The sequence below is a fragment of the Hemiscyllium ocellatum genome, chromosome 39 (genome assembly GCF_020745735.1).
Source record: "Hemiscyllium ocellatum isolate sHemOce1 chromosome 39, sHemOce1.pat.X.cur, whole genome shotgun sequence".
Lineage (NCBI taxonomy): Eukaryota > Metazoa > Chordata > Chondrichthyes > Orectolobiformes > Hemiscylliidae > Hemiscyllium > Hemiscyllium ocellatum.
Window position 1 is genome coordinate 3,367,818 of NC_083439.1, and position 23,935 is coordinate 3,391,752.

The following is a 23,935-nucleotide window of genomic DNA, read 5'->3' on the forward strand; positions in this document are numbered from 1 at the left end:
CCATCCATAATTCTCTTTGGGAAGATTACAGTGAGCTGCCTCCTTGTTCTGCTACAGACTGTGTTGTGTAGGTAGACCCACAATGCTCTTACAGAAGAAATTTCAGGAATTTGACCCAACAACACTGAAGACATAACAATATAATTCCAAGTCAGGATGTTGAGTGCCTTGAAGGAACATGTAGGTGGTGGTGTTCCATGTACCTGATAGGCAGTGAACACTAGGTGACAGGAAATAGTTAATTGCAGTTGCAGACATTAGTCATTGCAGACATGCAATTTACCTGGGTGCTCCTACATTTGAAAAATACATCCAGAATTCTGATGAGCTTGCTCTAGTATAGTTAAGCAGTGACCTTGGGACTGAGGTTACTGACACCAAGTCACCCTTCATATTTAATCACCAGAAATGAATAAATATACTCTAGTCACCAAGCATTGAAGTGAGGCATCAAAGAATCCTGGGAAACTCCAGGCCCAGTGTGGGAGCAGGCAAGCAGACAGAGGATCAGACCCTGAAATTATGACGGACACCAGTGGGTGATGAATGAACCTGGTCATTTTGCTATCTCCATTACAATCCCACAGACATGTGTTTACATTGTAACAGCTACACCTCTCACTTCTCAGCTGCACTGAGTTACCTTTGACAGGCTAGACACTGTTGTGGCAGAGTGGTAGTCTCCCAACCTTTGAGCCAGGAGACCTGGAAGGGCCCACCTGCTCCAGGTATGTATTGTAAGTTTTTTGAACTGGATGATTAGAAAATATTTAGACTCCAACGGCTACAAAGAATTCTGGACAAGAAAGAAGTCACAAGTTTTGAGACCCAACTGCTCCAGGTCAGTCAACAAACATCTGTCTCTGAAATTGATGGCAGTACCATTACAGCTGGCAGTGCCCTTTCAGATGGTAGTGGTTTTGGTTCCAGTCCACTATCTGTAAAGTTTAGCATAATATTCTGTTCCCAAACAACAAGACAATCTGTTTACCCTGTATAGGACGAGTTTAAATTAGCTCGTGTGCAAATCTCTTGGCCTATATCTTTAAATAAATGGACACTAGGTAAAATGGACAACTCATCATCCAAAAAATATATTTATGATTCTTTTTGCATTTGGAGCTAAATTGAGTGCCATATTTATGTACAATAAAAATGATCTTTCTCTTACAAATGCCGACAATCGGAGGCTAATTATTTCAGGATGACTCGCAGTTGAAAAGAGGATTGTTTGTTTTACCTGGATGTGAACAGGAATCTGATCCAAAGGGCTGAATGGATGGAGAGGATTACACCCTCCAAACATTTGATTAATGTCTTGTTCCAATCAGGTGCTGGCAAAACAGTTAAGGAGGATTCTGAGAGTGAGCAGGCTCTTAGTGATGAGGCTGAGACTGAGACTTCACCCCCAAAATCTCCTCCAACGCCAAAAAAACTGAAAGGGAAGAATCCCTCAGGTAAGGAAGAGCAACTCCAGACCAATTACTCTTCTCACCTCTGTGATCACCTACAGCCCTGAGAAATCTCTGCACTCTTCCCTCCCAGATTGCTGAGCCATCAGTTGATTATGATCTGGAATTCCCTCCCTCCCTCTCTGCCTTATTATCCTGTTCTCCTTTACACTGCTCCTTCAAACACAAAGTAGGTGCTTTAATATCTCCATGCATGGCTCAGCATCAAGCTTTCCCTATGCACTGTTATTGTTATTTACTCTAAACATATTCAGATATTTCTTCATCTCTTAGAATATCTCTGTGTTGTACCTTAATCCTTCTTTTAGAACACTTTGCATTTCTTTGAGTTTTACTAAACTGTTAGAATGTTAGGGTTAGAATGTAGATTCTGTTTTTGAAGCTTTCTTCATCCTGTGTTTAAGTAATAAAAGTCTTGAAATAAATATATGAACACTAATTCAGTTGATTAAAATTACTACTTGTTGACAGAATAGGCTGATTAAAATAACAATGTAAATATTGCCCATAAAATTACAGGGCACATAATGTCCAATATAATGTACAATAACAATCACCCTTTATTATCCACATCCCATCATCACTGTTCTACAGTTCGATAATTCAGACACCTGATGTCTAAGAAATGGGAAGAATGAATCAGGAACAATTCTTTATCTATTTCTTCACCCAATTGATTTTCTTCAACTCCCTTCCCACAATCTTCTTAGGTCACACGGTCACTGTATAATATAACTTGTCACGAAAATCATACCACACAGAAAGATAGTCTTTATACAGTTATATTGTTATTCTTATATAGAAAGATAATGTCACTAATACAGAAAATTATACAGGTACTATACTGTATAGAGAATGACAATCTATAGAAGATAGAAAATGCGACAAACAAATTACATCAAATGTCACAGCTCCTGTAAGCGGCACCATATCTGAAAATTACCAGGCTTTGTAGAATTGAGATTACTATATTGATCTTTCTTGACTCCACAGAATTCTCCCTGTTTTCCTACAATAATGGAGTGGTGGTCACATCCAGCCGGGAAATGGACAATAACCGCAGTGCACTTTCAGCGACCTCAGCTTTTGCCATTGCCACAGCGGGAGCCAATGAGGGCACTCCCACCAAGGAGAAGTTCCGGCGGATGTCCCTGGCCAGCGCAGGTACAGACCACACTTTGGCACAGGGGATTCTTATTGCTAATAATTCTTGGTAAATGATTCTCTAAATGTGATGATGTATTTGAGCCAGATTAATTTATCAATGTTAGGACTGTGGGGACCAACAGATGGATTGTCTTTTTATTTAATGAAACAAGCAGCAACAGCATAAATGAAGGAAATAAACATTGGAATACAGCCCAAAACAAATTAATCAATTCATCCAATAGGTCAAGGAACCCCAGGAATTCCAACTTTGATATTTTCTTCCTATTAATTAATGAATTATAAAGAATTATATCTGAAACTGTGATCTATCAATATTAGAATAATTAAAATATTCAGTATAGAAGCAGTCTAAGTGTTCCATCGTGGCTGTGCTAGCTCATTGGAAAGTGATATTTTGAGGGATCTGTGTCATAAACAATACAGTGTATATAGCTCTTTAAGGGAGTGTGTGAGAAATCACATTTTAGATAATATATCACTGTATGTCTAACACACCTGGACTATTCTCTGTTTACTTATTTCTGAATTAATTTTCTTCTGTTGATTCTAGGCTTTCCTGCTGATCAGAGAATTTGTGACAAAGAGTTTGTCATTCGAAGAGCAGCAACTAACCGCGTACTCAATGTACTGAGGCACTGGGTCTCAAAGCATTCCCAGGTAGTGTTTAGCTATTACCCAGCTAGTCAATGTGATAATCAGTTCAGTGTGTCCCCCAAGTTAACTACTACTGAGAGGATGTGCCCCACACCAGTGTGACTTGGTTGGTCCCATACTTGTGCAGTAATTCATTAGCTGAACCATATGGTGAGGTAAAATATGGTGAGGCTCAAAGGTAGAAGACAGAGGGTGGTGGAGGAGGGTTGTTTTTCAGACTGGAGGCCTGTGACCAGTGGAGTACCACAAGGATCGGTGCTGGGTCCTCTACTTTTTGTCATTTACATAAATGATTTGGATGTGAGCATAAGAGGTACAGTTAGTAAGTTTGCAGATGACACCAAAATTGGAGGTGTAGTGGATAGCGAAGAGGGTTACCTCAGATTACAACAGGATCTGGACAAGATGGGCCAATGGGCTGAGAAATGGCAGATGGAGTTTAATTCAGATAAATGCGAGGTGCTGCATTTTGGGAAAGCAAATCTTAGCAGGACTTATACACTTAATGGTAAGGTCCTAGGGAGTGTTGCTGAACAAAGAGACCTTGGAGTACAGGTTCATAGCTCCTTGAAAGTGGAGTCGCAGGTAGATAGGATAGTGAAGAAGGTGTTTGGTATGCTGTATTGAGTACAGGAGATGAGAGGTCATGTTGCGGCTGTACAGGACATCGGTTAAGCCACTTTTGGAATATTGCGTGCAATTCTGATCTCCTTTCTATCAGAAATATGTTGTGAAACTTGAAAGGGTTCAGAAAAGATCTACAAGAATGTTGCCAGGATTTGAGCTATAGGGAGAGGCTGAACAGGCTGGGGCTGTTTTCCCTGGAACGTCGGAGGCTGAGGGGTGACCTTATAGAGGTTTACAAAATTATGAGGGGCATGGATAGGATAAATAGACAAAGTCTTTTCCCAGGGGTTGGGGAGTCCAGAACTAGATGGCATAGGTTTAGAGTGAGAGAGAAAAGATATAAAAAAGACCTAAGGGGCAACTTTTTCACGCAGAGGGTGGTGAGTGTATGGAATAAGCTGCCAGAGGATGTGGTGGAGCCTGGTACAATTGCAACATTTAAGAAGCATTTGGATGGGTATATGAATAGGAAGGGTTTGGAGGGATATGGGCCGGGTGCTGGCAGGTGGGACTAGATTGGGTTGGGATATCTGGTTGGCGTGGACAGGTTGGACTGAAGGGTCTGTTTCCATGCTGTATACATCTCTATGACTCTAATGAGGCATAAACCATAGTGTTAATAAAAATAAATAAATGTGGCTATTTGTGCAATTGAGTTATTTAGAAAGATGAAAGAATGTGATGAGATAGCTAGAAAAGAAAATATTTCCTGTAGCTGGGGACTGTCTGATGGAGGGGGAGTTTTGAATAAGGGGGCATAGCCTATATTTCGAGCCGATCAATGAAGGGGGATGTCAGGAATCATACGGAAATGCTAGAAAAAGAGTTAGCCTCATTTTACTGGGGTTGTAGGGATGGACGATAAATGTGACCTCTTCCACTTCAGCTTTATCCAAAAAATAGACATGGAAATATGATTTGAGAACAATTAGCAGACCATTGAAATGGACTGAATGGCTTTCCTCATCTATATTTATTTCACAACTTTTCTCTACGAAGCTCTAGACTTGGAATTATTGATGATATGATGCATGAAAGAAGATTCGATGAGATTTAAGTTGAAACAGGGTTATTGGACAAAAGCTCGAGGTTATGTTGCAAAGCAAACTCATATTAAGAAGTGGCTCTGAGGCTTCAAACGAGAACTCTCCTTTCATGTTTCAGTGCAGCTGCCAAAATGAATTGATTTGGAATTCCAATTCCTGCTTCAAGTGTCCAGCTGACAGCAGATCGCAGCTGCTGAAGCATACTTCCCAACTCAGGAGAATGATGTAGCCTAGATAAAGAGCCACTGGCCAAATCTTTTGAATTGTTATGTTGATGTAGCCCATTTAAAATGCATCAGCTATTGTTATTATGCTAATTGGAACATCAAAGCTCTTGCATGGGTTTTTTCGAGAAAGAAAGATTGGTGGATGGATTAATTAATTGGTGGAATGTATGGCATAGATATGTTCTATAGCAGCCTGTTCAGAGATGTTATGACACCCATCTATAGCAGGTGAGACTTGAACCCAGACCGCCTGGCTCAGACCTAGGAACACCATCACTGCCACAAGAGACCTCACAGCAATCGCAGCAGGACCGTAACTTGCTGATCAATCTGCTGATAGCGTCATGAACAACACCGTATTCTTTCGGTCATACCATGCCACATCTTTTTCCTCATCATCCTGTCCAGAGATGTTATCCTGTACCTCTCAAATAGATTGGACTTGAACCCAGGTCTCCTGGCTCAGAGACAGGGAAACTACCACAGTTCCAGCAGGGTCCGTACAGAATGTATGACGTATCAATCTCTTCAAGATTAGTCATGGGAGTTCATGAGGTAACCATTGCTCCATCTTATCTAGGTGTCTTGTGGTGTGAGGTAGTGTTTCTACCCCTGAGTTAGGAGGTTAGAGTTCAAATCCCACCTGCTCCAGATGGGTGTCATAACATCCCTGAACAGGCTGATATAGAGCATAACTATGCCATACATTCCACCAATCAGGTTGATTAGAAAATGTAGCTGCATCCTGCCAAGGGCTCATGTGGTACAATGGTAATGTCCCTAACACTGAGTCAGAAGGTCCAGGTTTGAGTCAAACCTGCTCTAGAGGTGTTTTATTACATTTTCAAACAGGTTGATTTAAACAAAACTAGCTCCTTTCTGAGCATCCATGAGGATTATAATGTAGCTCACAGAACTAATTACAGATGAGGGAAGTCTCAGTTTATAGACCCTTTGATCCTTGAGCAAATGATGACCATTGCCCTTTTCTGCTACTCGTCTTCCATAAGCATAGATTATTTACTTCTTTTGGTGTTGGCTTGGTTCAGTGCTAGGCCACAGGTCTCTCCTGTTGAGAATTCTGGTTCAAGTGTAAGGCCAAGATTAGAATCATTAGTTCTAGGCTGATATTTCAGTGCAGGTCTGAGGGCATTTCAGACTGGCAGGATTTTCTATGCAACACCATTCAGTTATCTCAACTCTTTAACTGATTTATTCTTTCATTGGGATATTGCTGTGTCCACTGACAAACTGGCATCTGTTGTCCATCCTTTAAAGGTCTTGAACTGAGTGAATTGGCTGGCTCAGAGAATAAGCAGGAGTCTCTGCTTTGGTTTGGGGTCACATGGAGGTCAGAGCAGATAAGGATGGTAGATTTCCTTTTCCAAAGGATTTCAGTGAACCAGACGGGTCATTGTTAGTCTTGGGATCGCCATTACCGAGACTAGGTTTCATCTCTAGATATTATTAATTATACTTCAATTCCACCTGCCACCATATTGGGATTCGAACCTGTGACCCTAGAGCTTGTGCTTCTAGATTGCCAGTTTAGTAACATTTCCTTCAGCATTGAAGGTTCTCATCGTTATTTGTAAATCATGGCTAAAAAGTATCATTTAAGTAGTCTCACCAAAACATTAGTGTGGCTAGTCATTTCTGATTGTGGGACATTCCTGTGTGCAATTTGAATGCTGCATTTCCTACTTTATAACAGTGAGGAAACTTCTAATGTACTTCATTTGTTGAGAATTGCATTGGGACCCTCGTGGATGTGAGATTTTTAATAAATGCTTACTGGTGCTTTCAGAATACGATGACCAGTTGCAATCAGTTGCACGTTACATTAATGAGTTGAATCTCTGAGCAATACAAATGAATGGGTTAATAACAAAAACCTGAACTTAGGGAGCATCTTGAATTTCACTAAATCTCTCAAGGTGCTTCATAGGAACAACAAACCGATACCAACCAACATAAGGAGATATTGGATGGGTGACCAGAACCATGATTAAAGAGGTTGGTTTCCAGGGGGGTCCTTTTTTTTGAAAGGCAGTGATACGGAGAGGTAAGTAAATTTAGGGAAGGAATTCCAGGGCTTAAGGCTGAAGCAGCTGAAGACAGGACTGCTAATGGAGTGGTGTAATTGGAGTTCTTGAGAGGCTAGGATTGGAGAGACATTCTGGAAGGAACAAAGTTGTGGATAGGAATTTCAGCAGCAGGTGAGTGGGCAGTAAGGGACATGGGCAGTGGACCGAAGTGAGAAGCAGTGTCCATGGGAAAGGACAGTGTGGGTTTGGAAGCTCAACTCAACATCAAATTAACTTCAAGGTTACAAACTGTCTGATTCATTGCGATCCTGTCCTTTGAACGAGGGGCCATTTTATCTTCAGTCCACCAAGAATGTAGGGAATATCATGGTTTACGTTCGGTATGCAAACAGGGTTATTGGAAATGCTAATTGTTATTCCCTCTTCATCTACAGGATTTTGAAGCAAACGCTGAATTGAAGAGTCAAGTGATTAGTTTTCTCGAGGAAGTCATTCATGATCCTGAGCTGCTAACACAGGAGAGGAAAGCAGCAGCAAACATCATCAGGTAAGTTTTCCTGAGGAGCTTTCTCTCTAGCTAAAAGAATGATGGGCCAAAAGCTGGAAGGTGGGATTAATGTGGTCAGCTCTTTGTTGGCTAGCATGGACATGATGGGTTGAATAGCCTTGTCTGAGACTATGAATCAAACCTTCTCCCACCCCTCTTCATCTCATTTGATCAGTTTTCCCCTCCATTCCTTTCTCCCTTGTGTATCTTACTAGCTTAGCCTTAAATACAACTGTGCTATTCCCCTCAGCCAGGTTCCATGTTCTAACCCATTCTCTGGTGAAGAGGCTTTTCCTGAATTCCCTTTTAGAGTTACTAATGCTGAATATATGCTGATGACCACTGGTTTGCGATTCCTATACACATGCAAACAGCTTCCTATCGTGTAATCTACCAAGATTTTACAGACCCCTCTCAAAGTCATCCATCTGCCTTTTACATTCAGGAAAAAGAAGAGTTTGGTTGTATAGTTTCTTCTGATAGCCATTTCTTAGAGAGTATGGAGCTTGGCGGTGATACATAGTTCGTTACTGACCTGTGTCTTTAAGGGGGTCACTGTTTAGTATTACTCATGGGAACCCAGTCCATGGAGCTGTTTAGAAATCACTGAACTGAATGTGGGTCAGTAAGTTGCTCATAAATCACTATGTGCTGGAAAACACAGATTGTGTTCTGTTCCCTGCCTATGAATATTTACCTCTATACTCTAGTCCTGTGCTGAGTGTCACACAGATGCTTACTTCAGTTTATTTAAAACTTCAAATATTTTAAAGACCTCCTTCATATTTCCTCTCAGTATCGTTTGCTGAATAAATGTTTCCAACTTCCAGGACTTTGAACCAAGAAGACTCAGTTGACCAACAAACAATTTTGGATGAGATAATGAATGTGGTTGGTATCTATTTTTATTTGAAGTTTCAATTGGAGGTGTGGCTTAAGAATGTTCTTTTTTAAAGACCCAGCTTCTTCCTTCTCTTTTGGTAAGGTGGAGGAAGAGACATTTGAAAACCTCTCTGCTCTGGAGATAGCTGAGGAATTGACTTTGTTGGATCATCTCATCTTCGGGTGTATTCCATATGAGTAAGTCATTGTTTAATCTGCTTTTCATAGGATGGTACTGAATGTACCAAACAGAACAGATCAATGTCCATATGTTTATGCTCCACTCAGGCTTCCTGTCAATCTTTCTTCATCTCATCCAATGACCTTAAACTTCTATTCCTTTCTCCCTCATTTACTTATTTAGCTTCCCATTAAGATTAGATTAGATTAGATTACTTACAGTGTGGAAACAGGCCCTTCGGCCCAACAAGTCCACACCGACCCACCGAAGCGCAACCCACCCATACTCCTACATTTACCCCTTACCTAACACTACGGGCAATTTAGCATGGCCAATTCACCTGACCCGCACATCTTTGTGACTGTGGGAGGAAACCGGAGCAGACACGGGGAGAACGTGCAAACTCCACGCAGTCAGTCGCCTGAGTCGGGAATTGAACCCGGGTCTCAGGCGCTGTGAGGCAGCAGTGCTAACCACTGTGCCACCGTGCCGCCATATTAAATGTATCAGTACAATTCATCTCAAAATTCTGTGATAAAGAGTTTTGCATCTTAGCCACTCTGTATATAAGAGTTTCTCCTGAATTCTTTACTGGATCTATTATGCAAATGGTAGCCTTGTGATTTTGTGCGGAAGTTATAATTGAGAAGACGAGACTAATGATATCTGGAAATATCTGTTTAAATCCCACTGTGGCAGCTGAGGATGTTAAATTAAGCTCATTGAATAAACAGCTAGCCTCAGTAATAGTCACTATGTAACTGTTGGATTGTCAGAAATATCCACATGGTTCATGAATGTCTCTAGGGAAGGAGAACTGCCATCCTTGCCTGGTCTTCATGACCTGTATCCAACTCCACAACCCTTGGTTCCTAAGTATCTTCTGAAATTGCTCAGTTCACTCAGTTGTCCTCTTAACTTCTAAAGGGCATTTAATGGTGGGCAGGAAATGCTGGCATTGCCAGCAATGAGCAGAACCTGTGAATAAATCTAACCAAAAATCTTACAACTTTGTTATAGTCTCTCTGACAAGTGGAAACCTCCTCTCTGAGGCTGGCAGGAAATGGAATCCCAGCCTGTCTAGATGCTGTTAGTGAGCAATCCTTTCACACAGACAAATGTTGATTGGTTTATTCTCTCCACAGGGAGTTCTTCGGCCAGGGTTGGATGAAACCTGAGAAGAATGAGAGAGCCCCATACATTATGAAAACCACCAAACACTTCAACGATGTGAGTACAAACCACTCAAGATGGTAGCCAGGTGTTGAGGTAGGAAAACGGATGCTAACACTTTACTTAACCCTCAATTTATTTGCAGAGTACAGCAGTCTGCCTCCTCTTCAGCCAGTACCCAGTACTGCAGAAAGTTCCTTTTTATTTGTGTTCAAGGTACCTAATCAATCAATGCCCTCCACTCACATATTCTCAACTTGCACAATGAAATTAACATCCTGTTAACATGAGGCACCATGAATGTTGCGTCATTTCTTCCAGCCCTATAACCCCACAAGAAATCGGTGCTCTTCCTATTCCAGCCTCCCTCCATCTTTGCTGACTTTACCTTCATCTGTCAAGACACTGGACTCTGGAACATTTTTTCTAATCTCTCAACCTTTATACTTTGCTCCCCTTATAACCAACTTTTTATGTTGGATTTTAATCATCTGTCTTACTATTCCCTCAACTTGGAGATGGTAAGGACTACAGATGCTGGAAAGTCAGCGTGGATAAAATGTGGAGCTGGAAAAAGCAGCATCAGATTTGCAGAAGACTTGATGTTTCAGGCAGGACCTTTCATCAGACGCGAGTTGCTCAGTAAGGTAACAACAATGACTGCAGATGCTGGAAACCAGATTCTGGATCAGTGGTGCTGGAAGAGCACAGCGGTTCAGGCAGCATCCGAGGAGGAGCGAAATCGATGTTTCGGGCAAAAGCCCTTCCGAAACGTCGATTTCGCTGCACTTTGGATGCTGCCTGAACTGTGCTCTTCCAGCACCACTGATCCAGAATCTGGTTTCCAGCATCTGCAGTCATTGTTTTTACCTCGTTGATTTTAACCCTACTGCGAATCCTCTTGCGAGGATGCCTGCCTTGAAGAAGTTTTCCTCCTCTCTCTACAAGAATCTCAGGGAGTCCCTCTCCCACTGCAACTCCCAGGTCATTTCCTCTGCCCTGAAGCTCTTCGACCATGTCGTAGAAGGGCTTTTGCCCGAAACGTTGATTTCGCTGCACTTTGGATGCTGCCTGAACTGCTGTGCTCTTCCAGCACCACTGATCCAGACTCTAGTTGCTCATTGCCCTGTTCTGTTTCATAATACCTCTGAAAAGCACCTTGGATCATCTTGTTACATTAAAGGGTAATACTTGTGTTTCTTCACCAACTATTGTGTCCCCAGTCTTTATTGCAATTTACAAGACTGTGACAAGGAGGATTTTTTGTTTAGTCAGGTATATGGTTGAAAAGGTGTGCAGTAGAGTTGAGGTATCGATCAGCAATAACTGGTAAAACGGATTGAATTGCAAACTCCTGCTCCTAAAGCAGTTGAGAAGTAAGAGTTTCTAAATCAATCAAGTTACATTTTACACATCAGATTCCAATAATGTGTCTTATTGATGTTCTCCCACTTTGGAGGGGATCAGCTTGGATCGGTCTGTTCTTCATCTTTGCTTCCAACATGTAACCGAACACCAAGCCCAGCACCTGCCCAACATACGCTCCCCAAGACAATCAGTCCAGTGCACTGAATCTGCCCTGAGAGCATCATGGGTTCCTTTTAGTTTTGTTGGTTATTTTGAGGGGGTCATTAACCAATACAAACTACAATAAAGGATATTAGACTTTGATTTGGCCTGCTTTCATGAGGAGGATAGCAGGATTGTGAGTGCCATGGAGTAACAGAGAGTTTGATTTGGGAGCCACATGAAGATGAGGAAATCTCGTGAGCATGGCAGGATTTTAAACAATTCCAGAAGGGTCTCCTCAGAAGTGCTTCAGCCTTTTTACTTTATACATCCAAGGGGCTTTCGGACCTGGCTGTGTCTACCAGAATGAGATGGGTTTTCAAGTGTTTAACAATGGAATTCGAGCCTTTGAAGTTTATGGGATAGGCCATCCCAATGCACTTTCACTGACCTACACCAATTTCTGCTGCTCAGCTGATTGGACAGCCTCTCCCTGTCCGCACCCTATACCCAGCAGGGAGTCTGCTCCTCAGCTGATTGGACAGCCTCTCCCTGTCCGCACCCTATACCCAGCAGGGAGTCTGCTCCTCAGCTGATTGGACAGCCTCTCCCTGTCCACACCCTATACCCAGCAGGGAGTCTGCTCCTCAGCTGATTGGACAGCCTCTCCCTGTCCACACCCTATACCCAGCAGGGAGTCTGCTCCTCAGCTGATTGGACAGCCTCTCCCTGTCCGCACCCTATACCCAGCAGGGAGTCTGCTCCTCAGTTTACTTTCCACCTGACTTTCCAATCTTCCTAGTCTCGATTAATCTAGAAAATTTGAGGTTGCAACTGTTTCCATTGGATTGCGCGAGTTGGAATAAATATTAACAGCAGATGGTAAATGTGATACTAAAGTTAGAAGAATCTCACAGCACCAGGCTCCTGGGTATGATTCCAGCCTCGAGTGACTGACTGTGTGGAGTTTGCACATTCTACCCGTGTCTGTGTGGGTTTCCTCCGGGTGCTCCGGTTTCCTCCCACAGTCCAAAGATGTGCAGGTCAGGTGAATTGGCCATGCTAAATTGCCCGTAGTGTTAGGTACATCATTCATAGGAAAATGGGTCTGAGTGGGTGACTCTTCGGAGGGTCGGTGTGGACTTGTTGGGCCGAAGGGCCTGTTTCCATACTGTAGGGAATCTAATCTAAAGAAGGACAGAGAAAGCCTGAAAGAAAGGCTTAGGCAAACAGAGAGATTTCTAAGTAATCCCTTTTTTATTTCTCTCTCTGTTTCTTTATCTCTTTCCCTGGACACCATCTCCCTGAATTCTATTTTCCCAACCCTGTCATCAGTGTAAATACACCCTTCCCCAGCTATTTTCAGTTCTGATGAAGGGACACTGGACTCAAAATGTTAAATTTGTTTGTGTATCTACAGATGCTGCCAGACCTGTTGAGTTTCACCAGCACTTTGTTTATGTTACAGAACTAAAAAAAATCTTGCTGAGACCACACCTGGAGTATTGTTAGAGTTTTGGTCTCAGAATAATAGGAAAGGAATCCTTGTTATAGACAGAATGCAACTGAGGTTTGCCAGACTAGTTGTAAGGTTTGCCTGATGAAGAAAGACTGAGCAAACTAGGTCTGCTTTCAAAGTGATTTCTTTGAAACATACAAAATTCTGACTGACTGTAGACAGAATGTTTCTTCTGGAAAAGTGAGGTGTCCAGAAATGGATTTAATAATTGGATGGCAAGTGACAGTTTCTATTTGTCCCCTCAGATCAGCAACTTAATTGCTTCGGAGATTTTGAAGAGTGATGACGTTAATGTGAGAACAGCAGCCATCGAGAAATGGGTGGCAGTGGCAGACATCTGCAAGTGTCTCCACAACTACAACGCTGTGCTGGTGATAACCTCCGCCCTGAATCGAAGTGCGATCTTCCGACTGAAGAAGACATGGCTGAAAGTATCAAAACAGGTAGGGTAGCCATTACTGGTTTGTTTCTTCAGCTTCCCTCATCCATCATTGGTCTGAACCCCTGGTACACACTTGTTTCACACTTCCTTTTGTTTCAGACCAAGGCATTAATTGACAAGTTGCAAAAACTGGTGTCTTCAGAAGGACGGTTCAAAAACCTACGAGAGGCTTTGAAAAAGTAAGTGTCAATTTCCTCTCGCAAAGGTTGAGGACTGGGACTGTAGAGAATGAAAAGAGTAGAATTCAGTCTTGGGCAGTCGTACTAAATGGGTGCCAACTCTTGGGTGACCTGTTACACCTCACACGTCCTGTGTCTCCTGGACCTAGACTCACCAGGCAACAGAAACATCCCATTTGCATTGAAATTTACAAACTTCTCACAGATTCATTGAGATCACCTCTCAGTTTTCAAAAGTTTAGAGAATACAGACCCACTTCCCTCAAAGAAACTGACTCTTATGTTGGAAGGATACGTGGTTTGATTTTGCTATCCAAGTGGCTTCTACCCCATTGAATCTTGGGGCACCAGGACTGAACTGATGGCAAATACCACAACTAGCGTGGAGCAGTTTTCATCAAAGAGAATTTCAGTATTAGACTTGTTTGTGTTTAAAAAAATAAATACTGCCAAAAGTGAGACATATGACATGGCCAGCCTCCTGATCTCAATATAATCTTAGGCTTGGTTTGACTGGACTGGGAATGCGTGTCCTGAGCAGCTCAGCTGCCAAGTCATTTCACAAGGTTGGTCTGGATGAAAAAGAGCAACCGAATTAGAGCTCTGTCGCACAGAGAATACCAGTCAGTCCATCATGCCTGTATAGACCTTTGGAAAGAGACCTCCAGTTAGCCCTGCTGACTACCATTTAACAAGAGCCTTGGATGATTTTCATCCAATTCCCTTTTGAAAGTCCCTTGGTAACCTGTTCCTGACAGCTCCTCAGGCAGTACGTTCTAAATTATCATAACTCCCTACACAAAATAATGTCCTCATCTTCTGGTTGATCCTTTTGCCAATCATTTAAAACTTCTATCCTCTGCTTACCAATGCTTCTATCAATGGAAACTGTTTCTTCTATTTTAACCTTTTAAAATCCTTCAGACTTCTGAATGTCTAGATTCTATCTTGCCCACAATCTTCTCTGCTTTAAGAGGAACAAATCCAGCTCCTCCATTCTCTTCAGATATCTGGATTTCCTTATTCCTGTTCCAGTCTCATTAAATCTGCACCATCTTTTCAGATCTGCATATCCTTTTGAGAATGGAGTGACATGTTTCTTTCATTATCAATCCAATTTGGACAATTGGCAAAACCTCTGGCTCCTCACCATAATAGGTCCTAAACCTACTTCCCAGCCCTGAATTTCACAAACGCAGCAGCTGACACAGGATGCACATTCCCATGCTGGATTTAAAGTTATGAAAGGCAATGTTTAACAAATAACCTCTCTCTTTTTGTTACCTTAAGTTGTGACCCTCCATGTGTTCCTTATTTGGGGATGTACCTAACAGACTTGGCTTTCATCGAGGAAGGAACACCAAATTATACTGAAGATGGTTTAGTCAACTTCTCCAAGATGAGAATGGTAGGTCCATGGAGACTGGTTTGGACTTTTTTTCTCCTTGCTAAACCACTTTTTGTCCTTTTGTCACGTACCATTTTCTGACAGAGAGTTTGCAAAGGGTCGTCCTTACAAAGGAGCAGTAAGATATGGCTTGATTCATCATGTAGATTCAAGCACTCAAGAATACAATACATATTTCCAGATTTTCCAAAATCTTCATTTCCACAAGATAGCAGGGAAAGAAATTCACCGCTGGCACCGACACAAGATGGATGCATGGTATCTGCTGCAAGTTTCCCCTCCTGATGGTTGGATATTAACGATCCATTTGTATCCCACTCCCAAATTGTGAATTTTCCTATGTAATGCAGGACAGTGCGTGGCAGGAGGCTGTTTGATCATTTAGGACATGGTGCTTAAGTCTGATCTTGTCCTCACCCTCACTTCCTGCAGTGGTCTCCCGATAGTGATCTTGATCAGGGTATTGGGATACTTGCTGTCCTTTGTCTAGCTAATTCTAGTATCACTGAGGCACCTCCATAGTTGTGACACTGACTGTGTCTATCAAACTGTATAGAAATGCTGATGAACTTGTATTTATTCTATTTGTATTTACTTTAAGAGCTAAAAGTGCACCGTATTCATGAAAAGCTTTTCTATAACCCTGACATATTGCAACCAGTGTACAGCCTGCTTTAATCAATACAATACAATATACGATACAATACAACACAGGAACAGGCCCTTTAAGCCCACCAAGTCTGCATCGATTCCTAGTCCTTATGTAGACCCATTACTTATTGTCCACGCGCAGTTTCTATCCTTCTGTTCATGTCCCGTTTGTGTGCCTTAAACAATGCTAATGTGCCGATTTCCACCACTCCACTGGCAGTGTGTTCCAGGCACCCAGCACCCGCTGTGTGAAGAACTTTCCCCTCACCTCTCCCCTAAACTCCACCCCCTCCCTTCTACTAGCCTACCTTTGTTTCTCATAATTTTGTAGACTGACATCATAATTGAGGTTGATGTAGAAATGCATCATTATTCAGTATCAGAGCACAACTTAAATGAAGAACAGATTTTAACTCAGATACTGTAGATACTTAGCAAAAGAAAATAATAAATATAAGGTCTCCCCTCAGCCTCCATCTTTCCTGTGAAAACAATCCGGGTTTATCCAACCACTCCTCATACCTAAAATCCTCCAGACCATGCACCATCCTGGTAAACCTATCTTCAGAGAATCCACATCATTCTGGTAGTGTGGCAACTAGCGCCAAAGGTGATCTAGCTAATGTTTTACACAGCTGGAACATAAATTGCCAACTTTTATATTTAATGCCTCCACCAATGATGCCAGCATACTGTAAGCCCTCTTCACCACCTTATGCACCTGTGTTGCCACTTTCCGGAGCCTGTGGACCTATATGCCCAGACCCTCTGTATGTCAGTGCTCCTAAGGGTTCTCCTATTTATTGTATAATTCACACCTGAATTTGATCTTCCAAAGTGCATCACCTCACATTTGCCTGAATTAAACTCCATCTGCCATCAGACCTAGGAACTTCTGCAAGTGACAAGCTCTTACACTGACCATTAATTAGTTGATTGTAGGGTGATGCTATGGACCAGAAATTTTAATACCAAGGAATGAAAAAGAGCTTTTACTCAATTTCTTTGTTTTTTCCTATTGGACAGAATTCCAATGTTGATTAGGTTCAGTAGCATTTTGCACGATGAAACAAAATTGGAATGAACTGGGTGACATGATCTGAGCTTTCTAAATTTTGTAGAGATTTCAAGGAGCAGGGAAGTTGTGAGAAACTGAGGAACTTCCCAACATGTGGGAAGTAGAGAACTGAGGCTGATGTACAAATGCATCATCATTCAGTATCAGAGCATAATTTAAATGGAAAACAGATTTTAACTCAGTGGGACACCAGATACTTGGCAAAAGAAAATAATAAAGGCAGTTCTTATACAGGGTAAAATATAGGGCAAACAAAAATCCCTTCTCATTGCATGTGTTATTTTACATAAATACATTGAGTAGCCTAGCAATGGTGTGTCATTTCTGATGGATCTGTATTTGACTAATGGTGGAAACTCCCAACACAATACATTGTCATGCCTGCTCTCACCCTGGATTTACATTAACAGATATCTCACATAATCCGAGAGATCCGTCAGTTCCAGCAGACTGCCTACAAGATAGAGCAGCAAGCTAAGGTTGGTTCATTTTCAGTTCTGTGTAAATTCAAAGGTTTTGCAAGATTGTTCCAGAGTGGATAGTACTAAAATAAATTCTGATGCAAGTTATTTCTGAAAAGGTCAAATACTGGTCAGAAAACTATGAAAGCTCCCTGCTTTAGGCTGTAATGGAACCATGGAATCCTTAATATCAATTTGAGAAGCAGACGTGACTTTGGTTTAATGTCCTGTTCAAGGATTGATACCTCTGACAGTGTAGTACATATGTACTACGAGAGCAATTGTCTTTAATACACATTTATTTGTTTTGATCCAATTTTTAGATTTTATTTTAAAGTCATTTCTTTTCAAGTGAGCTCCCATTGTTCAGATGGTCTTGTTCTCACCATCTGCTGCAGAAAGGACAGGTACGCTAACTCTTTTCACAACTTAACCAATACTTCCTCCCTGAGCTGACACACCATCTAAACCTGACCATGTATTGGCCATTCCTTCATTGTCACTGGCTCAAGAGCCTGAGGCTCTCTCCGCATAATATCACTGTGGATGTAACTTCATCACATGAGCCACATTAATTCAAGAAGGTGACTCATCACCAAGTACATGGGTTAGGAGAGGCAGCAATGAAGAATATTGAGCTACAAACCTGGCTAGAGGGTGGATTAGCAAACAATAGAGTCCTGAGTTCAAATCCTATCCATCCACAATGAGAGACTGATTTTAATAAATCTCCTCATGAGAGGGATAGCACGTAGATTTAGAAACTGCAGGAGTCATAGAGTAATTGTAGCATGGAAGTAGGCTATTCAGCCCATTTAATACATTCTTATTCTCTGAAAAGAAATCCAGTTTGGATGCATGCCCCACTCCACCACATTAGCTTTGTAACTTTGTTTCCCTCAAGTACCCATCCAATCTTTAGGATTTTTTAAAGTTCATTGATGGGATGTGGGTATTGGTGGCAGAACCAGCATTTATTGCCCGTCCCAGAAGATGGTGGTGAATTGTCTTCTCGAGCTGCTGCCGTCCATGATCTGTGGGTAGATCCACAATGCTGTTAGGGAGAGAATTCTAAAATTTTGACCCAGTGACAATGAAGGAATGGTGATACTTGGAAGATGATGAGTGGCTTGGAGGGGAACCTATAAATGGGTGGTGTTCCCATGTATCCACTGCCCTTGTCCTTCCAGACGGAAGTGTTTGTGGATTTGGAAGGTGCTGTCTAAGGATCATTAAAGAATTTCTGCAGTGCATCTTGTCAATAGTACACACTGCTGTTAATGAGTGTCACTGGTGCAGGGAGTGGATGTGATGCCAATGAAGTGGGCTGCTTTGTCCTGGATGCTGTCAGGCTTCTTGCATGTTGCTGGAGCTGCCCCCATCCAGGCAAGAGGGGAGTATTCCATCACACCCCCGACCTGTACCTTGTAGATGGTGAACAGGTTTTGGGAAGTCAGGGGGTGAGTTGCTCTCCACAGTGTTCCTCACCTCTGACCTGTTGTGGTTGTTAATTTTCAATTGTCTCCATTTACTATATTCATAGGCAGAATGGTCCAGGAAAATTATTCTTCCTCACACCATCCCATTAGTCTCTTGCTCAATATCTTAAATAGGTGTTCTCTCAACTTTATCCTGTCAGTTATTGGGAACAGCTTATCTTTGTCTATCTTGACTAAATCTGCCATCGTCTTGGGCATCTCTGTATTCAGTCATTTCTGAACCTCCTTTGCTCTGAGGAGAATAACCCCAGCTGTCAGCATAACCTTAGAGTTAAAACCTCTCCTCCCTGATTGTTATTGTTGAAGTCCTTTACTTCACTGAGGTGGCTCAGGGAAGGATACCTGTCTCTGGTCTAGATATGATTAGATTAGATTACCTACAGTGTGGAAACGGGCCCTTCGGCCCAACAATCCACACCTACCCTCCAAAGAGAAACCCACACCCCTAAATTTACCCCTGACTAATCAACCTAACATTATGGGCAATTTAGCATGGCCAATTCCCCTAACGTGAACATCTTTGGACAGTGGGAGGAAACCAGAGCACCTGGAGGAAACCCATGCAGGCACGGGGAGAGTGTGCAAACTCCACACAGACAGTTGCCCGAGGTGGGAATTGAATCCGGGTCTCTGGCGCTGTGAGGCAGCAATGCTAACCAGTATGGGTCTGATATGGTTAACTAACTCCTAACCAGTCTGCACGAAGAAGGAAAATGATAGAAAGTGATCTCCAGGTATCAATGTATTTCCAACAGAAGATGTAACAATGTTGGGGAAATCTGGGGCAGACAATGAAATTGGGTTCAGGTTGCAGCATCTTCATTAACCAAGTTATTTGCTTTCAATTTGACCCAAACTGCTAATGCTGAATGTGAATGTGGTCAGGTTGTAGACAAATGCAATACTTCATCCACACCCTTGTTAACTGCTATGATCAACAATATACCATTTCAAAATCATCAGGTCCTTACAGGTTCCTTCTTGTTTTACTTCAACCAGGTGGCACGCTATTTACTGGTCCAGTCAAATGTCATGGATGAAGAAACTCTTTACGAAGCATCCCTGAGGATAGAACCAAAGCTTCTAACCTGAATCCCACCATCCCTTGCATCAGAAACCTTGCATAAATGATGATATCACTGCTCTCCTCCAACGTGCTGTGCATGGTGCCATCGCTGAAGAGTAGACACGACCAAAAAAATAACCCAAGGAGTGTATCAACCATCTGTCTGCTCTACTGGGGAATTTGACACTAACTGGCTGCTGTACTTTTACTGCAGAGCAAACCTTTTCCAAAAACAAAACACAGTGCAGCGGTCGTAGGTTTTTTTGTGGTACCAATTAAGTCATTTTAACAATCTTTAGAAAATCCAAGAAAAAAATCTTGAAAAATGTTGAAGAATGGAAGGTAAATGGGACAGAGTCTTTCAGTTCTAAAACCTGGTTTCCAACTCAGTCTGGAATACTGGGAATGGAAGACTGTTCTCCTGGGCAAAGGGTTGTGTGTTGTAGATGGGCAGCAGACTCCCTTCATCACTGGGACCTGAACTCCTATCGCTGAAAGATCACGTGTCTGCCTCTTCTCGTGGCCGTGGGAAGTTAATGTGCTATCTTGTTGATGAAAGATTGTGTGATATAGTCACCTGCACACTCTCCTTTTACTCACTCATGGGCAAAAAAGTAGAAACTCTTCCCTGAGTGGTGATGTGGATGTTCCCTCGCACTGATGAAGGGCAGTATGGTGTCACTGAGCAGCACACCATCCTTTCCTGTGAGAGTCCGAGAATATCCCAGAATATCCCAGAATGATTAGGTGAATGTTTTTTCCCTCTCCAACCAGTGACATATCACTCTTTAAACCCCCCACCTCAGGGTTCAAATTAAGTTCATACTAATCTATGAAATGTCTCCTTTCTGTGGCAAAGGTTGAGTTCACACTTCAGGCCCTTGGTTTGGATCCTGTCCATGCTTACCCTTTCCCTGAACGTTGAGGATCTGAAATGAAATGAGTCTGGGCCATCACAATCCAGTGTTGGTGGACATATGTCTACACAATATACGTCCTCTAGAAATGACATCTATGATCAGTTAGCATCCATCAATAGTGTGGGAGCTGGAGATGTCACACTGATGCTGTGGGGAGTCCCTTTGGAGGTTAATTATTAAGATGGTGTAGACAGCACATTAACCTGCACCTACACCATGCTGTACTTAATTGTAGAACACTGAACACTAACAATTCTCAGCTATATTAATCCTCATTTTTATGAGCACAAATAAAATTTGCTACCTTGTCCCCAAACAAAGCTTCTCTAGAAATAATTCTGGAATCAAAATTATGTTGAAGCTCATCTCCAAGCCAATGCTTCTCTGTAGATCTCAAAGCTGCTTAAAGTTTCACAGGAGCTGTTTGACTGGAACAAGATACCCTGTGCCCCTATTGTGTTGGATGAGATTTGTTGTGTAAACTCTGTGGAGGCTTTGACTCACTTGTTCGAGACCCCTAAGCAGAGATGAGAACTGTGAAGCTAAGCCCAGAGCTTTGCTCTCTGTGTATTGGACATTATTTTATGAGTAAAGACACTTTTCACAAATCTGTTAATAATTTCTCAGAAGTTGTATTTTTTTGAACTGTTTACTTATCATCTGGTTAGTGTATTGAGTGAAAGGTCCACTCTGCTCACTATCAACATAAGACTCTGGCTGGGTTATTCCGTTAGTATTATCCACAGCACCCAAAACTCTCCAACAGGACTTACCATTGATTTGTCACAATGTTCCTCCTGTAACTACCGCTGCCTCTGGCAAGGGAGTACCAGGTCTAGGCATCACGTTGCTTTTCCAACTGATTGTTAGTTCTGCATGAAGTTAGGTTTCTCAGAGTGTTAGAAAGTTCCACCCGACAGAATTGCCTACAACGCGTTTTACGCAATTTCTGCCCCCACGGATCCCACAGTCACCACCTCCTCCATCCCTCCAACCACAACCTCCCCCCACACCTCCCCCCACACCCCCAACTGATGCCTAGGGTGAGCGTCACGCTCGGTCTCTCTCATACCACACCCACTTCAGTTACAGGCTCCGCCCCCATTCCCAGCTTCAGCCCGACACCAGGTCCTAGCTTCCACCCTTGCTGAGTTTTCACCATCCTCCCAACCTCCCCCTCACTGAGGATGAATGATCAGTCCTCAGCAAAAGCTTTACCTTCATCCCCCTCCAGATCAACAAATTCAACACAACATCAAACACCTCTTCCACTGCCTCCGCCTCTGGGCTTATTTGCTCAATCAGGACTCCTGCCCTCCCACTGAGGACCCCTTCGCCCACCTCCAACATACCCCATCCACCTGGACACCCCGTGCTGGCCCACTACCCGCCCTCGATCTCTTCATTTCCAACTGCCGCCGAGACATTAACCACCTCAACCTGTCTACCCCCTTCCCCCACTCCAACCTCTCACCCTCACAACACGCAGCCCTCCACTCCCTCTGCTCCAATCCCGACCTCACCATCAAACCAGCAGACAAAGGGGGTGCAGTGGTAGTTTGTTAAACTGACCTCTACACTGCTGAAGCCAGTCACCAACTCGAAGACACCTCCTCCTACCGCCCCCTCGACCATGACCTCACACCCTATCACCAAACCATCATCTCCCAGACCATACACAACGTCATCACCCACAGATTCCAACTTCAAAGTGTGGGAGTCCCGCACTGTCCGGTTCCACCTCCTACCCAAGATCCACAAGCTTGACCACTCGGCCCACCCACCTGTCTCAGCCTGCTCCTGCACAACCAAACTCATCTCAACCTACCTTGATACTAACCTACCCCCCCCACCCCCCCCCAGTCTAGGAACTCCCCACGTATGTTCAAAACACCACCACGCCCTCCACCTCCTCCAAGGCTTCCATTTCCCCAGCCCCCAACGCCTCATCTTCACCATGGATATCCAATCCCTCTACACCTCCATCTGCCATGACCAGGGCCTCCAAGCCCTCTGTTTCTTCCTCTCCCCACATCCCCACCAGTCCCCTTCCACTGACACTCTCATTCGTTCGGTTGAACTGGTCCTCACCCTCAATGATTTCTCCTTTGAGTCCTCCCACTTCCTCCAGACGAAAAGGGGTTGCCATGGGCACCCGCATGGGCCCCAGCTACGCCTGTCTCTTTGTCAGTTATGTGGAACAGTTCACCTTCTGCAGTTACATTGGCACCATTCCCCACCTTTTCCTCCACTACATCAATGACTGTATCAGTGCCACCTTGTGCTCCCAAGAGAAGGTTGAACAGTTCATCAACTTCACCAACACATTCCACCCTGACCTTAAATTCACCTGGACCATCTAGGAAGGCACATCCCTTCCCTTCTGGATATTTCCGCCTCCATCAATAGTGGCCGACTCAACACCAACATTTTCTACAAACCCACCGACTCCTCCAGCTACCTGGACTACACCTCCTTCCACCCTGCCTCCTGCAAAACTACTATCTCTTATTCCCAATTCCTCCACCTCCACCGTATCTGCTCCGAATTCCATCACAGAACACACCAGACGGCCTCCTTCAAAGTCTGCAATTTCCCCTCCCATGTGGTCAATGATGCCCTCCAGCAATCCCCTCCACTTCCTGCATCTCCGCCCTTGAACCTCACTTCTCCAACCGCAACAAGGACAGACCCCCACCCCCCCTTGTCCTCACCTTCCACCCCCACCAACCTCCGTATACATTGCATCAACTTCTGCCACCTACAAACGGACCCCACCACAAGAGATGTATTTTTTTGAGAAGATTTGTAGCTCAGGTTGAGGTTCTCACTGAGCTGGAAGGTTCTTTTTTAGACATTTCATCACCATGCTAGGTAACATCTTCAGTGAGCCTCTGGATGAAGCACTGGTGGTATGGCTCATTTTCTATTTATGTGTTTAGGTTTCCTTGGGTTAGTGATGCCATTTCCTGTGGTGACATCATTTCCGGTGGTGATGTCATTTCCTGTTCTTTTTCTCTGGGGCTAGTAAATAGGATCCAAGTCAAAGTGTTTGTTGATAGAGTTCTGGTTGGAATGCCATGCTTCTAGGAATTCTCATGCATGTCTCAGTTTGGCTTGTCCTAGGATGGATGTGTTGTCCCAGTCGAAGTGGTGTCCTTCCTCATCCATATGTA

At 43.2% G+C, this 23,935-nt stretch overlaps 1 protein-coding gene across 2 annotated transcripts in view; it reads left to right on the forward strand.

Moving 5' to 3' along the window:
* Positions 1–21,349, forward strand: part of rasgrf1 (Ras protein specific guanine nucleotide releasing factor 1) — a 92,899-nt gene extending 71,550 nt beyond the window's left edge. For both annotated transcript variants that reach the window (XM_060853336.1, XM_060853337.1), the window contains exons 16-27: positions 1,332–1,457; positions 2,466–2,636; positions 3,193–3,299; positions 7,679–7,791; positions 8,622–8,682; positions 8,777–8,871; positions 10,000–10,084; positions 13,301–13,498; positions 13,597–13,676; positions 14,967–15,084; positions 17,224–17,292; positions 19,773–21,349. In XM_060853336.1, coding sequence (XP_060709319.1) covers positions 1,332–1,457; positions 2,466–2,636; positions 3,193–3,299; positions 7,679–7,791; positions 8,622–8,682; positions 8,777–8,871; positions 10,000–10,084; positions 13,301–13,498; positions 13,597–13,676; positions 14,967–15,084; positions 17,224–17,292; positions 19,773–19,865 — 1,316 coding nt within the window. In that variant the 3' untranslated portion in view covers positions 19,866–21,349. The remainder of the gene's footprint in view (positions 1–1,331; positions 1,458–2,465; positions 2,637–3,192; positions 3,300–7,678; positions 7,792–8,621; positions 8,683–8,776; positions 8,872–9,999; positions 10,085–13,300; positions 13,499–13,596; positions 13,677–14,966; positions 15,085–17,223; positions 17,293–19,772) is intronic.
* The last annotated feature ends 2,586 nt before the right edge of the window (positions 21,350–23,935 follow it).